Source organism: Rhinolophus sinicus, linkage group LG04 (assembly GCF_036562045.2).
Source record: "Rhinolophus sinicus isolate RSC01 linkage group LG04, ASM3656204v1, whole genome shotgun sequence".
In the NCBI taxonomy this organism is placed as follows: domain Eukaryota; kingdom Metazoa; phylum Chordata; class Mammalia; order Chiroptera; family Rhinolophidae; genus Rhinolophus; species Rhinolophus sinicus.
In genome coordinates, this window is record NC_133754.1 from 26,389,973 (window position 1) to 26,408,460 (window position 18,488).

Sequence of the window (18,488 nt, forward strand, 5' to 3'; positions counted from 1 at the left end):
AATTTTTAATCAAAATAATACCTGCACAAAATTTAAAAAGTCAAATTGTGCTACCAAGCTTATAACAAAAAGTGACAGTTACCACTCCCTTCTCTCATACACTGAATTCCATTCCCCAAAAGCAAACACTTGATGCTTCTGCTATTCAAGTTATATTACCATTCCTCAGTCTTTCCATTTTAGGTACTATCTATTGACTCTCTACTCTGGGAGATGAGACTTCAGTATTCTTACTTCATTACCCAACCCCATACACACTCTCTTTCCCTCTTCTTTCAACATAGTTATATCACAATATTTTCTGCTTAGACTGTTATGACTTTGTAAATATTGTTTGCACCTGAGCTACGTATTTGATTATTATTACAACTCATAACTTGTATAGTTTGTTTTTCATGGAGTTATCTGCTTCAGCGATCACTAATGGATTACAAAAGTCACCAACAGATCTCAGTATGGTCAAACATCACATAATCCATCAATTACAACTATTTCTTTTTCTTTGGGCTACCCACTGTGAAGACCTGTCTTCCTTCCCCAGTCTGGACTGGTTGTGATGTAGGCTTACTGAAAAGATCATCCCAGTATTTCCCCTGACTAGTAACCTAGAATGGTACCCTAGGTTGGAATTTCTGTTTCCTTGATCCCATGTCTTACTCTTTTTTAGTTTACTTCCTCATTTTATGCTATCTGAGAAAGGGAGATTGGGAAGTAATTCTTTTGACATGTGTGTAAATGTCATTATTCTACGCTTATATTTCATTAGTGGTTTGGCTAAATACATAATTCTGGTTAGAAACTTTCCTTCAGCATAGGTTAGCATTGCGTGTCTTCTGGCACAGACGTCTAATGCCATTGTCATTCTTGAGACTTTGTATGACCTGCTATTTTTCCCTGGAACAGATTCTAAGTTTATCCTTGGGCGCTCTGAAATTTTGCAACGATGTGCCTTGGCATGGCTTTATTCAGTCATCATGTTATGCCTATTCTGAGTCCACGGAACCTGGAAACAAGCCCATTAGCTCCGAGAAATTTCTAAAATGATTTCTTTGAAAATTTCTGCATGCATTTTCTCTTTCTGGAAGTCCTACCACCTTGTTTTTGGATCTTCAGACTCTTCATTTACCATTTCACCCTGCTCTCCTATTTTCCATTTCTGTATCATTTTAGTTTACTTCCTGGAAGATTTCTTCAACTCGAGCTTCCTAGCTTCTATTGAATTTTTATTTTTATGTTCACCATCAGAAAGGTTTTACAGCTTTTTCTTGTTCTCAATTGACTGTTTTATATTTATGATACCTTGTTTCACAGAAGCAACTTTACAGACAAGGAGAACTGAAGTTCTGGTAGATTATGTTGCCAAAGTTTACACAGCTCATTAACAGAGCAGCGAATGGAACCCAGGAAGAACAATTTAAAAGTGAAGCTCTTGAGCTCTTATTCATATCCTTTCCTTAAGACAGAGCTTTGTGAAAGTAAGATTACAAATAAAACTAACTAGCCTATATTGGTTAAGTATAATTTCGTAAATGTGCTAGAACCTGATCAAGTCTCTTTCAGTTCTTCAGATCCATACTATAATATGACATACAAATATATATATATTAGCCACAAATTATATATTAAGCCACAAATTTATATATATTATATAATATATATAAATTATATATTAAGCCACAAATTATATTATATATATATATATATATTATATATATATATATATATAATATAATTTGTGGCTGACAAATTATTGGGTAAATGTGTGTGGTCAAGAGGAAAATATTTTAAAGACCAGCTCACTTTCCACTATTTTTTAGCTGCTACTTACATGCCAACCTGCCTGGTTATTTTAAACAGATTACTTGGTCACAATAGAGAAAGTAGTCAGATGGATGTCAAACCATGTGCTTTATTAGAACAGCAACTTTAATCACACATTTTACTCACAGTGGGGTTTGATTCACAGAGTGTGTGTGTGTGGGGGGGAGGTGTGCGTGTGTGTAAGAAAAACAAACTCACTTTAAAATCATTACTTCACGCATTTCAACAAGTAAGGACAATGGGTATTACACTGAAGAAAGCATGAAATGAGAACTGTTTTCCAATGATTCACACTTTATATTATATTCTTCTTTTGGAAATGTATGTATTCATAAATATATTCATCAGTAGTTCTCTTTTGGTAAACTTCCACTTAATAAAAAGAAACCAATGAACAACCAGAATACAAGACTGTCTTTTCACCTTTGAACAGACAACTTTTCAGTTGATTTGGTAATACATGTATCAAGCCTTCTCCCTTGGACCCACTTTGTAATCATTAGTGAGCTGAGCTTCTCAGCTATTTAGAAATGTATCGTATTTCATAAACAACTATCATTAGTTATATGAAATATTTTGGCATTTAAAAATGGCAGAAGTTATGAACCAAACTTTATGACTGGAGTGTCAATGTTCTACTACGTCACCCAGAGAGAAAACACTGAACTGACAAATTTGAGAAGTACATACAACCCCCTTTCTGTGTAACCTTTAATACAACATGAGTAGCTGCCAACATTCCCAGCAAGTCCGTCTGCTGCACACGGTGCAAGCAAGACCTTGTTAGGTCACATAATTTAGGACACTTGGCAGCATTTATGACACAAAAGCTACAGTATCCACCTTGACCAAAATAGATCGGCTGTGTCCTTGCTCTTTTAGAGTCATTACAATCGTTCAAGGCTATGTAAGTGGCACTTCAAAGTCAGCCGTGCAAGTATTGTGCAGGACGCCAAGGTACTACTGTGTTTCCCCGAAAATAACACCAGGTTGTATATTAATTTTTGCTGCAAAAAGACACATTAGGGCTTATGTTCAGGGGATGTCATCCTGAAAAATCATGCTAGGACTTATTTTCCAGTTAGGTCTTATTTTCGGGGAAACACGGGAAATGGGGATAAAGAGACTAACACTCTACATACCCCTTTTTCACTTGGTAAATGACAGGATTCAGAACCTCCATTGTCCATACCACCTCATATCTGTGGTGTGATACTCTCCTAACATAGTGACATTTCATCCTCGCCATAATGTGAGGTAAGCAGGTATTACCCATTTCACAGAATGCAAAACTAAGGCTTAGAAAAGGCAAATAACTTGTCCAAAATCATAAATATAAAAATCTGCTGGGACCAGCTTTGAATTCAGCTCCTCTGACCACCTACATAAATGGCTTTTCTACGAAAATTCTCACTAAAACACTATGGGAGCGAGGGAGAGAAGAGAGGAAGCCACATTGCAAAGCTACTGTTTTCCCCTTTGTAATTAATAAGTATTAATTAAATCCAGTATATCTCCTGATCATGCTCAAACTTTCAAAGTACCCATTTATTTTTCCTATAAGAACACACTCATTGTTTCCTATGTTACGCAACAGGTTACAATCTGTTGCTGCCATTTATTTTGATCCTCATATTGTCTCAGATGTCACCAGTGGGAGACCCACAAGATTTTCATGTCTTTATGACATATCACCATTTTTCTTTGAGCACTTCCTTACTATCCAGAAAAACAAGGTGCTCCAGACTTACCTTGGACTTTCCCTGCAGTCCTGGAATTAGCCATTTCTCCCAGGATCCCTTTTCCTTCTTATAGAATAATACATAGAAACCAAAATCTGGGTGGTAGGTAGGTGTCACCCAACCAGGCTTGATTTATTATCTGCTAGGTGTAGAAAAGTTATTCCCATCTCCTATCAGTGGACAGAACCAGGGACCATATGCACACATTTACACACATGTTAAAACACATAGTATAACATATGTATAATATCATATACAAAATTCTGTTGCTCCAAAAGATAGATAGATAACCAAGATTCCATACTGTTACCTCGGAGTTGAATCATTTACTGGAATTTCTCCCTTTTCACATTTGTAATTCCCTTCTCCTGGAATCCCACTATTCTTGATACACTTACATATTTAATCAATCCTCTGTGTGTAACCAATCTCCATAATTGCCACCTCACAGGCACTCTCTACATCCTACTCAGGTTCTAATACCCTCACACATGGGTGCCATCCTCACCCTGCTCAGCCTCTATCTCCTTGTATCGGGCACCTTGCATGCTTTCTCCCCTCCACTCTGGCTCTGACCGTGCCCTGGGCCACCCCTCTGCTGGGATGGCCTCCTTGCCTGCTCAGGCTCTGATATCCAGAACCAGGTGGCCCTCCTAAACTGACCCTCTCAACACACTCTGATTCCACAGGCTGCATTGGGCCACCCTTAATAGGCTTGTCTCCTGTTCTGGGCCACTGTGCCTCCCCTGCCCTCCATCTACCTTGTTTTACCTCAACTGACAGCTTTAGAACTGAGTAGTTCAGGAAAAGGAAAATAATGGGCAAAAGGAATCATTTGGCTCATTCGTAAGTACAATATTTCCTCCCTCCAAATTTACTGAAAGAAAAACACATAAGTTTCTGTTACATTATAGTCACTATTTTCAGTATTTCCTATCAGCTCCTAAAATGAGCAAAAGAATGGCTTCTTTATAACTTTATGTGGCAAACGATAAAAAATTCCTATAGTATTGGGCATCAATATTCTATTTTTGCTTTCTATACATGTATCTCTACTACTGAATCTCTATTACTCAAATTCAGGTATTATAAGCACCAGAATAAATCTATATCTGAGAATGTAACTTAGTTTAAGAGATTCTCTTAAATAAGTGTTAACTAAATTAATCTTAGTAGTTTCTTTTTTTTTTTTTTTTTTTTTAAGGAACTCTGTGAGCCAGTTAAGAATGAAGCAATGCAGTTAGAAAACATAGACAGTAATACCTAAAAGAGTCTCAGTGTGATCTTACCCTTGAGAAGATATTTTCCAGGGAGCTAGTTAAAGATCTTTTAGCTTTATTTTTCAGAATGTCAAGTTTGAACCGTCCACTGCTTGTCGCATTTTCTGGAATTGTACTGTTTGAAATAGTCTACAGAAAGAAAAACAGATAAATTTTAGTTTGGAAATACTCAAAGTTAAATGAGGCTTTGAAAACAGGCTTATAACTAAGCCATTAAAAAGCACAAGAATTCTTCTGTAGCTCTATTAAGGAGTAATAATTTAGGTTCCACATTGTGAACACATAGATTGTAAGGAAAATGATTTAATTTTTAATACTGTAAGTAATAAAAAAAAAGACAGACATAAGATATTTCCTTTATGTCTTTTCTTTCCACTAATATATCCTGCTGCATATAACAAAAATTATACTTGAAACGTCAATTTTTATTATTTTGATTAATCACTATAATCACCCATTTCCAAGTTGCATACTTGTATCCAAATTACCATGGAAAACACAGGAAATATATTTCAATAACCAAAACACCTTCTAGTAAAGCTGCGTTCTATTAATGCCTCTGCTACAATTCCATTTTCATTTGTGAGTTAGTAATTTATCTGTTAGATCAACAAATTATTCATTGATAGTGATAAGTTGTGTGGGAATCTACAGTGTGTTCGCTTTATTAGGTTCTTTCTATTTTTTATACTATTGAAGTAAGAAGCTATTATGGTATATTACGTGGTTGTTAGTGCCAGGAAACTTCCAAGAGAGAAACTTTATCATTTGCTTGGGGATGGAATATATTCATATTAAGCAGTGGCACAAAGCAACAAGAATCAAATCTGGAAGCCAGAAGATTGGTTGTAGGTCTCAGTGGTCAGGAAGAAGGATAAGCATGGTTCAGAAAGTAGAAAAAAGTAAGGGGATGAAGACATTCCCAGACCTGGGAATGGTGTGAGCAAAATCATAAAGGCCAGTGTTCAGGGGACAGAGAGCCAGTGCAGGCATTTGGCTAAAACAGAGGGAAGTAGTGGAAGGTAACTTGGGAAAGTGTGGCTGAAGATAAAACCTTGACTAGGAAGAATCACTGATAAGAATGTATAAACTGAGGGGCATCACTGAGAAAGTAATGTTTGGGGAAGATGTATCTGAAAGCAGTGTTCAAAAATCACCTGAAGGACAGTGAAAAAGCAGATTGGAGGCATCAGCACAGGCTATGCAGGAGGCAAGAAAGTTCCATACAAAAAGTGGCTCCATGGGCCAGTCTAAGAAGTTACTGAGAAAAGAAATATGACACCCATCAAGAAAGGGAACAACGGATATGGAGGTGGGCTGGACTGGGTGTTTATAACGGGCTGGGATGACTCATTATTCTATAGCTTTTAGGAAATGACACAACCTAAAGAGGGAAATTGTATTGGCACTTCCCTCCTGACACAGTAGCTGTTCAGCAAACACCAGGCAAATAAATGGAAGGAAGAAAAAAGAGGCGGGATAAGGAAAGGAAAAAGAAAGATGGGGGAGAACTACCAGCAGGAAAACAAAAAGTTTGCTAAAACAAAATCTCCTCCTCTATGATCTTTAGTGTCCTCCATCACAAAGAAAATCTACGACTCACACACCACTTTAGTCAACATGACTATCCCCATCAATGACTGATACAAGCAAACCCATGAATAGATATTAGTCCTTATACTTCTGGACCTTCTTGTATCATTGACCATTGGTGATCTTATTTCAACTTTTCTCTGACCTTCGTCACCTACCATAAAATCTTTTAAGTTTCCTTCTACCCCATTATTCCCTTTCAGTCTTTTTCACTGGCTCGATTTCAATTCACCTCATTGCCTAAAATGTGGCTGTTCCTCAGTACATCCCTTTTGACTTCAAATCTGTGCCAAAGTTCATTGTCTTCCATATTTATACTATCAACTCAAATTCCTCCATGGGCACCAAATCCATTTTTTTTATTAGATTCCAAACACATTGCCTAAATTGAATGCTTACTTGTTATGTCCATCCATTACCCGCCTCTGGTCTTCCTCCTGTATTTTCTAGCTCAGTTTCTTCCAGTTCCCCCAAATCTGAAACGTTGAAGTCTGTCCCAGCAACTCCCCCTCCCTTCCTTTCCATGTCTATCCCATCAGTCACTAAGTCCTAATAAACATGCCTGCTAAATAACTTTGTTTTTTATTAGTTCCAGGTGTACAAGACAATGTAATAGTTAGACATTTATCATTTATACCCCTCACAAAGTGATAACCCCCCTCCCCCAATCCACTACCCCTCTGACATCATATGTAGCTGTTACAGTTCCACTGACTATTCTTTATGCTGTACTTCATATCATGGATGATCTGATCACCATGCCTGATCACCGCAGTGAACTCCTGAAGCTGAAGCTGAACAATAATGAATGCTAAATAACTTTTGACTCAGTCCCTTCCTCATATCTCCAGTACTGTATTTCAGCCTCTCTCCAAGACAAAACAAAATTTTCATGACACAATCGTTCAGTCTATCTATATACCAGTGCTATTTCTGCCTGGAGCATACTTATGTCATTGTACCAATCACACCATATTTCCATATTTTAATTTATATGATTACATGTTGGTTTCTCCTCCTAAACCGTTAGGCAGACGGCAGAAAAGAGCTGCCATTATTCATCACCCCCACATAGTATATAGTAGGCACTTGATAAAAGTTTGAGGGCTCAAATCATAATTGAATGAATCCCTTCTTACATATTCCATGACAAAATTCTCCTCATTTGAGAATGTGACTTCAGTCCTAACACTTGTCAACACCCTCACCCACCAACTTGCCCACTACTCACTAGGACAGCTAAATTATCTCTTTAAAGTACAAATCTGATCTTCTCACGCTCTATTTGAAATGTGTCAATGACAAGGCCGGGCCTAGCACTGAGGGCTCTCCATCATCTCACAGCTGCCTATCCTTCCAGCCTTACTCCCCCACCAATCCCTAAGCACACCCTTAAGACTACTTCAAGGGCCTGCAAGAAGCGTGTTCACTTACGGTCACAAAGTTACTACACAATTTTGTGTTCAGTGTTTCTTTCCTAAAACACGCTTCCTCAAGTTTTCTGATTAGCAAATTTCATCTCCCTTAAAATTCCTCCCGGCCCCCCAAAAAAGTCTTCCTCTTGAATTCTTTAATTGTACCCTTTACTCTTACTGTCCACTCCTGCTCTGAAGCAAAGACAGCAACTTTTGCGCTCATTGCACTTCTTTTAAGAAGCCTTTTGTTGCCTCTATTATTTGTGCCCATTTATCTGATTGCAATCTCCTTTGGAATATTTAAGCCCTTCTCTAGAAGGAACATCATTCATTCATGGCATTTTTGTTCATCATTATCACACAGCTTAGCTCATAAAAGGTCCTCTAGAAGACCTTGTTCAATTAATAAATTAAGGAATCACTAATAAAGTGATATGTGATTTTTTTTCTGAATAACGTGAAATAAAGACATAACCTGAATTAGTGCTATTGAGACATAAATATGTCATCAGCTCCTTCCATGCTGTTGCAGATGCTCTTCCTTCAGCTATACAATTGGGAACACATCTTAAACCATGTGCACAAAAACACATCCTTCATCTGCCGCTAGAATAGCTGTTTCTATGATACTATCTCTTCTTTGGTGTTTGCCATTTACCACCCAAGACTATGTAAGCTTTTAATGAGACAAGATGTTTGAAGGGGTTCAAAACAGTCCTCCCCAAGATGTGCTTCTCTCGCATGTAGATGATTTCGAGCTGAAGACCATGGAGATCCTGCAGGCTCACGAGAAACTTTTACTTCTACCTTAAAGAATTTAAATTAGGGGTCTTGCCCATAATGAAAGTTATCACCGGAAATGTCTTTTAATCACCTATCTGTAGGGCAGGGGAAATTTCTGATGACTGAACATCTGCTCTCAGCAACCTGTGAATGAACTTCCTCCCCCCTGAAGCATCAGTGCACTTACCTCATCCTGAGCTCAGAATGTCATATGTATCTCATTCTAACCTCTCTGAACCACTCATGTATGTCGAGCTGACATTAGTATGTATGTAATTATATTTGGTCATTTTCTATTGGTAATCTGTCTCATGTCTATTTGCTTATCAGATCAGTGAAAGAAGCTAGAAGGGTAGAGGAACATTTCTTCCTCCCTCACATTCATATGAATTTGAAGTAAAACAATGCATTAATATAATTAAAAATGTAAATCTATTCTAAATTATGAATATTTGTTATTAATGTTTTATACAGAAAACCATGAATGCTTTTACATTTTAAAACCATCGTTATTTTATCTCAATGTGCCAATTCCTGCTAAAATTTCCTGTAAAACTCCTAAAATGCTGAAAAACAAATCTGATAGGACTTTAGCCCTAAAAATAAGAATACAAAGGAAAGTAACTCCTTTCCCATTTTCTGTGCTATTTTGACTAAATATAAAGACAAAACAAAAGTAGGTCAAGAAAAAACACCCTTCTCACCGAGGGACCTTCCCCGATGTGAATGTGTGTCTTCTGCTTGGCTTCACACAGCTGCCTCAGATGTAAAATCACGAGTTCATTTTCCTCCTGGTCATTGACTGGCTTCATTTTCTGTTGAACAGACAAACCAAGAGCACACTAGGTCAACACGGCTTCTCTTGTCTTATTTTATGTCCACTTGGTTTTATCTGTCTGGCAGACAAACATAAATAAAGCTAAGCATCCCACTCTTCTTAGAAGCAAAAGTAACAGTGGCATTCTAGAGACTATCAAATAGTACCATAGAATATATATCTTTAAGTCCAGATAGAAAAATGAGAAAAGGAACTTAGAAAAACAAGATCCAATTCTCATTCCTTATATCTTATTTGTAAGAATGGTAAGTAATGTTACCTGAACTCGTTCAAAGATGTCAGCTTGCTCATTATCTGTCAGTGATGAGAGATGCCTCTGAATTACCAGCTTGGCTCTTGGGGGGTAGAGACCTGAGGGAAATGATGGGGATAAGTTTTAACCAGTATAATTGCAGAGATCAACATGTATATAATGCACTGCAACTTGTCCCTTCGCCAACGGACTCTGAAGTTAAATCTTCTCAAGGAGACGTGTTCCTGCCCACAACACACCGTGGTTGGACTATTACAATGGAATGATTAAAACATAACAGAAAACCTCACCACCAAAATCAACGGCCCCATGTCAGTGATCCTGAAGTCTGATTTGTACATCTCTCTGATCACATACAGATACAGCGGGCACTAAAATTCATTTTGATGGTGTGATGCCACTCACTACCATAGCTTATTATTTGCTGGCAAAGTCTCGGTAAGAGGTCCCTTAGGCATATATTACAAAACTGAGTCACATGATTGTTTTTGTTTTATTTTATGTTGTTTATTCTAGTATCTCATTAACATGCCTAGGTTTAAAAAGGGAGAAGTCAAGAGGCTAGTTATTTGAAATAGGTAATGAAATCCATAGCCCAAGAAGGTTTTTTAGTCCTTTATTTCAGTAGAAAAATTGGATACAGCTGGAGTTTTTTTCAAATTATACATGTCCCCTCCACCGCTGTGATTCTGACTTCACTTCCTTCTTCTTCCCATTTTGGAATAACTGATTAGTATTCATCAGTGATACTGAGAGGCAAATATACACATGACTTAGGGAAGCTGAAGTTTCAATGTTTCTTCAAGATCTTGAGGGGCCCTGCTAATTCTGGATTCATAATTTGTATTCTTTTTCTTTAGAAAGTTCTCTAAAACTATAAACACTTCCGATGCCACAAAACTGAGGTCTAGCCTTATATACACATACATATAAACGGAGTCCTTCCCCTCTGCTATAGCTCTCTACAGTGTTAGAGCCAGCTTCTGACACACCGTCTGCTTGTATGAAAGTGTAAAACGCCTTTTCTGTAATAAAAAATATTTGAAAACACACTAACTTACAATGTAAAAAAAAAAGAGAGAGAAATACAAAGTTGCTTTTTTACTCCTAAGAGTTTAGCATTGTCTACATAAAAATACCTTATTTCTGCAGCATGAGGTATGAAAACTAAAAATTCAAAGAGGAAAATATAAATACTTATCATTATTCTATTAACATGTGGGGCATATTTGCTGCCAGTTATTTTCCTTTAAATATGCTTTATATTTTATTATCCAAGTAATGTAATAAGTTCTACATTTTAATAATACTAGAACATTATAGAGCTAAATTTGCCTTTGATAGATGCTCGACTCAGTGGACAAAGGCATGAGAGAAAAGATATTTGTGTAGATTCAAACTATCTTCCCTAAAATATTTAATTCCAGAGGGGACAATAGTAATTTTACAGTGGAAAACTCCTGAGACCACCCTGACCAGCTGATAAGGCCAGCATGACCAGTACTAAAAGCGATCAATCTCTTGAGCCCATGATAAGGAGGAAGCTCCATCCCATAATTCTCTTGCTGGGGAGGAGGGACCTGGCTCCAAATGTGAGAAGACATCACACAGGCCGAACTGACTGACATTCAGCCAAGTAACTGAGCAACACTCGTGGGAGATGTTAGATCACAAAAGACAAGAAAAGACTGAGGAAGACTCGCTGACTGCAGGTGACCAGGGTGAAATAACAACTACATAAAATGTAGGATGCTGACTGGAATCCTGGGACAAAAAACAAAACCAAAGGACATGAGTGAAAAAACTGGTGAAGATCAAGCGAAGGGTCGAGTTTAGATAATAATGTTGTATCAACGTTAATATCCTGTTCTGATCACTGCACCGGGCTATAGAAGTTGTTAGCAATGGGAGAGGATGGGGAGGAATATTTGGAAATGATCTAAAACTTTTCTGTAACTCTAAAAGTAGACCAAATTAAAGAAAAACATGTTTTTAAAGAAATATAGGGCATTATTTTATGTATTTTTCCAGACATAGCATCAAAGTGGATGTGTTACTCAGCAGATTATTTTTTCCCTTAATAATATAATTTTAAAATGGATCTAAGTTGATAAACAGTTGAAATTCATTCCCATTAATTGCTCCATTATATAAACAAACTTCCATTATGCTACTGATGGACTTTGAGGTTGTTTCCAATTCTCCATTATTCACAATCAGTACAACCTTGAATATGTCACCTTCTGAACCTGTACAAGAGTTTTCTGTTATTAAGACATGGAACTGCTAGTTAGCAGGGTGTGTGTAACTTTAGGTCAGTGAGTTTCTATTAATTGTCCCCCTAATGGTTATATTACTTTATACTCCCATCAGTATCACATATGTGTGTCAATATCCCTACAATTTCATCAACAGTCAATCTGATGAGTATCTCATTGCTGTTTTCATTTTCACATCTCTGACATGCAGTGAGGTCAAACATCTTCTCATTTTTATTATTGAACCTTTTAATTTCCTTTTCAGAGGAGTGTTTTTTAAATATGATTTGCATAATTTCCTACTGGCAGTTTTATCTTTTTCTAACAGATAATAAGAGATCTCACAAAATGTGAATACCAATGTTATCTCCTCAGTTGTCATTTATCATTTAACTTCCAAGAAAGTGGTTGTTATGTAAAAACTTTAAGTTTTTATGAAGTCTAATCTGCCGATGTCTTCTTTTAATAGTTTTGCATTTTTTTGTGTCTTAAAAAAAAGGCTTCCTAGTTTAAGGACATAATATTCTTACTATCTTTTAATGATTTTACTATTTTATTTGTTTACATTAAGGACTTTGATCCATCTACAATGTATTTAAGTAGGATAAATAGGAGGACTCTTTCTCTCTTTGGACAGCAAATTGATCCAACACCATTTCTTGAATAAACCTGCTTTTTTCCCACAAATTTATAATGTTCTCTGTACAACTTTGTAAATGTTACATATATATATTTATATATGTATATGTATTTAAAATAATGTTCCATTTTTGTAAAAGTTATATATGTTTAAAAATAATATGTGTTCTTTACAATTATAATTATGATTGTAATTATAATTAAATGCTCTATTTTGTAACGGTTATATATATATATGTTTGAAAATAATGTGTATTCTATCTAACTATAATTACAAATTTTAAAATCTAAATATTACATTTAGATAATCCTTGATCACATTGTTGAATGGCTATTCAATAAACACTGCTGTTCATTGTCGATTTTGCCATGTGCCTATGATTCTGCTGCCTACTGAAAAGAAATCATAATTTGCAATTACAAGGACAAGACCATTTTCTCCTTTGTTCTGGAGTTTATGCTCCCCCCATCCATCCTAACAACTGTCATACTGAATTGTATTGATCTGCTCACATTCCTGTCTTCCACTCTAGACTGTAAGCTTTCTGGGGGCACAGTTCACATCTCAATCACTTTTGGATTCCCAGTACCTACCATATTGCCTGGCACATAGCAGATGCTTAACAAGTATATATTAAATTGTGTTTCTCCTGTCCTGCAGTAATTTTCAACCTTCTTTGTTAGTAAGAAACAAGGAAAAGAAAGGGGAAGTGAGTCAGAGAGTCATCTTTCCCTCATGGTCCTCACCAAAACACATTTTTTAAAACCTGCTTTATGATATTACATCAATTATCTCAGTCATTTTCAAATGTCCTTCAAAAGCTACACAAGTTTCATTCCAGGGAAAAGGCATACATCATCAAGTGAGAAGGGAAGAAAAGAAAGACTTAAATAAACAGTTGACATTCTGAGATGGTTTTGCCTCTCTTCATTCATTTAACAAATATTTGGTCAGTTCCCACTATGTACATAGCGCAGTCTTCCGAACTGTGGGAAATGAAAGTCCCTTCCGTAAGTCTGCCTTCAGGAAAAAAAAATAAAAAATAAAAATTGAAAAAAAAGAAAAAGAGAAAGAAACTGGCGGGGGGTGGGGGGTGGGTAGGGGGTTGGGGCTGGGGGAAGGCCAAGCATCTAGGAGAAACTAACGGCACGAATTTGACTGGATGTGAGAAATGATTCTTTGGGCTCTTGTTTCACCTCAAAACAAAGAACCATTCAGTGACAGTAGCGACTTTTTCACTTCCCAAACGCCAAAGCAAACTCCCCTTTTGCCCAGGCCAAGTTATACTGTACCTTCAATCCTTTCACAGAGCTTATGCAAAGAGTGCATAGGGCAGGCCTCGCACAGCTTAATCTGGGTCTTGGCACTCTGCAGGGCAGCTGCTGTACTGAAAGCCTGTTTCAGAGTCAGCATTACCTCATCAACCTATAAGAAGAAACAAAACTCAGGTCTATAAAAGTTTGCATTCATGGTAATGTATTAAAATCCCAATAGCCATGTGAGACTGTGTTGATGCTGACTAAATAATAAATAATGGAATCTAGATGACGCCAGAGCTGGTAGAAAGAAAATATTGTCATGAAGTTACACCTTCAATGATACATGTAATTGAAAGCTGAATGAAAAAAGACCATTTTTAATGTGTGTAATATACTACTGACCTGCTATTTGTTTGCTTTTTCTGAATCCTACTAAGTCTTTTGCTATCACAGACAGTTTAATTGATAGTCAATCAGGGCTCTGTTTAATTAAGTAGTTTATCAGAAAAAGATCTCTGGAAGTTTTGTCTGCAATATACAGGGAGCAACAAAATAGTTTTCCTATTCACTTGTGCTAATAGATATCCTATTTATTTTACCCTTCTGGATCATTTTAGTGTGAAAAACAAAGCAAAGTTCTGGGGGAAGTGAATGAGATTTAAATAATGCTGGGGAAGTCTATGAATGTCACTGGTCTTATCTCTATGGCTTCTAATTTATTATCATGGGCTTCTGAGTTGTGCCACTAAATTCTGACATCATGTTCTCTAACAGCGCAGTCTCACAACTAAGCCAGCATCTTGAAAACTGCCAGCTGCTTTCCTCCTTACTCTTCCAATGACTTGGTCAATCAGTTTGAACCTAGCATTCTAGTTTCCTCGTTGCTTTTTCCAGGTCAACTACCCTCTCATCCTTATGTACTGGTGAACTGACTTCAGTCCATGTCTCCTTCTTTATGATACAAACATCAGCGTAAGGATGCTTTTCCTACCCACTGTAGAACTGAGATCAAAATCAAAAATCTGCATGGAGAGCTATGGAATACTAAGAGCCTCATCTAGCTTTGACATTCAAAACCGTTCCCCATGCTCATAAACCATTTTTTTTAAGACTTCATTTCCCCTTCCCCTATGGCCTGGATTAAGAATAATCTAATATTTAAAGGATTTAATCTATGTGTACATCTACATTTGAGTGTATGAGGAACCTAAAATAAAAAGAGACTTTATTCTTCTGATATTGCCAAAAGGAGAGGTCAAACACTCATCGGCCAGTCATTATTCAGTTAAGTTTTACTATATTAACAACTTCATAAAGGCTTCTGAATAATTTCACATCACTCCATGAATAAAAATGAATTATTCAATCTGTTCTTTAATAATTTAAAAATAAAGCCCTCTAATTCGATAAAATAAAAGCACCACACGTTTAATGCATTTGCATTTTTATTTCATTTGCTTTGTTACATTTGCAAAAACAATTTTGGTAACTTATGCAGATGTGTATTTGTTTTCTTGCTTCTCGTTTATTTAAGGTACTGAAGGGATTACCCATCTACTTAGTTTTCACATAAGTTTATTATTTGTTATTTAGTAATTCTGCCTTATAAAAGGCTTCCAATGGAAATACTAAACTTTCAAATTTTCTTATAAATTTCTAGATAAAAACAAAAGGCCATTTCAATGGTGTCTGAAATGTGGCTACCCATTTCTCCCAGCTACAAATATTACTAAAAACTTTGACTTCTGAAATTCTCAACGTTTTATTTTTTTTTTAAATCCACCGTTTTTTTGTGGTGTTTTTTTTTTTCCCCAGATGGCCTATATATACTATTATGGGAGCAGAGCAATTACAAGTTCGAATTAGTGTACTACGTATGAATAACTTAATTGTTTTACTCTACGTACAACAAAAAAAAATCATAGGTCATGTTAAAAGGTTAAAAGTAAAGAAATGAGCAAAGATAAAGCAATCATATGCAAACCAAAAGGAAGTATTCTTAGCGTTACCAAAAGGCAAAAGAAAATTTCCAGTGAAAAGTATGAGATGGGACAAAGAAAGCCAATTTGTGATACTTAAGTGAAAATCTGTAATGAAGATAATGCTCATAAACATTTATACACCAAACTTAGTATTGTGTAGCACTTTAGAATAAGTCTGGAAATCACAGAATGTGTAAGAACTTCAAAAGACTATCTAGTCTAATTCTCTGGAAAAATTTAAACCTGGGTCTTGGTAGCTTGAGTCTTCCCCACACCCTCCCATCCCACAGATATCATTGCATCTGTGGAGTTTTACTGTTTCCTTGTCTATAAGTAGGAATTTCAATTTTTTTCACACCTTTTAAAACAATTTTGGAGAAGCAGAAATGATATTTTCTACAAATGTCAAGGGTTGGTTAAATAAAATTAAGCTACCTGCCTTCAGCTAATTTAAAAAGGCAGGAAGGAAGGAGTACCGAGCATCTAAACTTCCAGTGTGAACCTCTATGGCCCATCAGAACACAATACTATTTATCAATTCATAGCAATTGCTACAAAGAAGGAAAGGAAAATGCTAGTTGTGTATTCTTTGTACTCAGGGAAGTCAGCATGAGTGGTTTTGCAATAGTTTGTCTCACACAACTGCCAAGCCACATCAATCATAACACTGCTTAGACCTGTAATATATAATTGACTGTTTTGTTCCATATGTCAGCTGCTTGAACCATCCTCTGTTATGCAGGAAATTTATATTTAATTTTTCTTCTAGCTTGCAGTTCTGACGCCTTACTATTCAGTTAAGATGTCTTCTGACAAAAGTAGAATAAACAGGGTTTCAAAGCCTCTAACACGGGCCTTGTCTTAAGAACCACAGTGCCAAAACTGAGATTCTGATCCAGCTTCAATGTGATAGGACCACATTCTCAGCCAGTCTAGTCTGTTGCCTTAGTCACAGAGCTTCTTAAGGTGGAAAAAGGCAGCACATTCCCAGACTTTCTATTCTGAATCCCTGTTTCCAAAACTCACTTTACATGCATGGGGGTAAAATGAATATACTAAATACTACAAACAAAATTTGTAAAAAGGGTTGGAAATAAGTTTTCACATAGTGTTCCTTTTACTATAGATTATCCAGAAAGCAGAGATTAAGCGGCACTCAGCAAATGATTGCATGAAGTTAAGAGCAATTCACTCCATCATTCAATATACACTTCACAGCACTTGATATCCTAGAACACTGGGGGATGCGACAAGAACACAAACAGTCCTAACCTTTGGGATTCACAATCTAGTGGAGTAGAAAGTTGTGAACAAATAAGTGTGGAGATTTGTAGGAATTGTGAGAGACCTATGAACGAGGCGTATAGCAAGAACACTGACGACAGAGCAACTAAATACTCAATTCCTGACAAAGGGCATCCCTAGGATGTGATATTTAAGTGGGGTCCTGAAAAGTACACAGTAGCAAACAGGTCACAGTAGAGCAAAAGCAGGCCTGCTTCACATCCAATGAAACAGTAGGGAAGAGAATGTGAAAGCAGATAATGAAAGAATGGTATACACTCCGTACTTAGTGTCTGGGTGGACTCACAGGCCCACACGGTCACCTTCCCCAGCTGACAATATAAAGCCAGTGAGTCCTGGCTCCCGCCTCCTCTGACAGGCAGACTCCTCCTTCCATGTGAGGAGCCAACTGTGACCTCTGAACTTGAGCTGCACTTTTGTGAGCCCCAGCCACTCACTTAAATCCTTGATCTCACGTGTCTCAGACACGAAACATTTGCTGATTCAATAGCAATGCAAATAAAAGCAACATCACACCAGTCATCGCACCAGCCTCTGAGGTCTGGCCTAGACAACAGCTTAGGGAACAGAGAACAACATGTGTGAGGACTCGTTCATGAAAGTGTGAGGCATTCCAGTGGGGATTGGAGAAGAAATGAGGACGGCTCGTCTGCCATGCTAGACAATCTAGATTTTTGTCCCTTAACAAGGAGGCATAAATTGGCTTCAGGTGAGGACATTTGGTGAGAAAGAAAGCTGCAGCATAACATGCAAAGTGGAGAGATGACAGATTAAATCAGTGGCAAGGAGACTAGTTAGGACACTAATATAATAGTCTAAGAGGATGAATGCCCAGAATCAGAGTGTAGACAGAGAGAAAAAGGAGGAGAGATGCACATAAGGGACATTTCTATCTTGAGTTAGTAAGATTTGATTAACAGTGGATATAGAAGGTGAAAGAGAATGCATTATGGTTTCTAAATTGGGAAGTTGGGAAAATAGAGCTGCCAAAATAAAACATGGGATATATGACAGGTTTGGGGAAGGTAGGAGAGTAAAGAATCTAGAACACGGTGGAAGAACCAGCCTTAGCTAGGAAGAGGGTCAGAGGGGAAAGGAGTAAGGACTGAGCTGGGCAGGGCGTGGGTGAGGAGTGGGAAGAGTGGTAGATTATTCTACATTCTCATTCTCTACCTAACTCTTACTTGGTTGGCATTTTCCAGTGTTGTGTCATCAGCTCTCTTTGGCTTTCCCTCTCGTTCTTCCCCCTGGGTGCTCATCCACTCCCAGGCCTTCAACTATCATTTGCATAATAACAACTCTCAAATTTCTATCTCGAG

At 37.1% G+C, this 18,488-nt stretch overlaps 1 protein-coding gene across 6 annotated transcripts in view; it reads right to left on the bottom strand.

Moving 5' to 3' along the window:
* TBC1D4 (TBC1 domain family member 4) overlaps positions 1–18,488 on the bottom strand; it is a 175,093-nt gene that overhangs the window by 41,745 nt on the left and 114,860 nt on the right. For all 6 annotated transcript variants that reach the window (XM_019738151.2, XM_019738153.2, XM_019738155.2 and 3 more), the window contains exons 5-8: positions 13,916–14,048; positions 9,732–9,823; positions 9,339–9,449; positions 4,853–4,972 (exon numbers count right to left, since the gene is read on the bottom strand). In XM_019738151.2, coding sequence (XP_019593710.2) covers positions 4,853–4,972; positions 9,339–9,449; positions 9,732–9,823; positions 13,916–14,048 — 456 coding nt within the window. The remainder of the gene's footprint in view (positions 1–4,852; positions 4,973–9,338; positions 9,450–9,731; positions 9,824–13,915; positions 14,049–18,488) is intronic.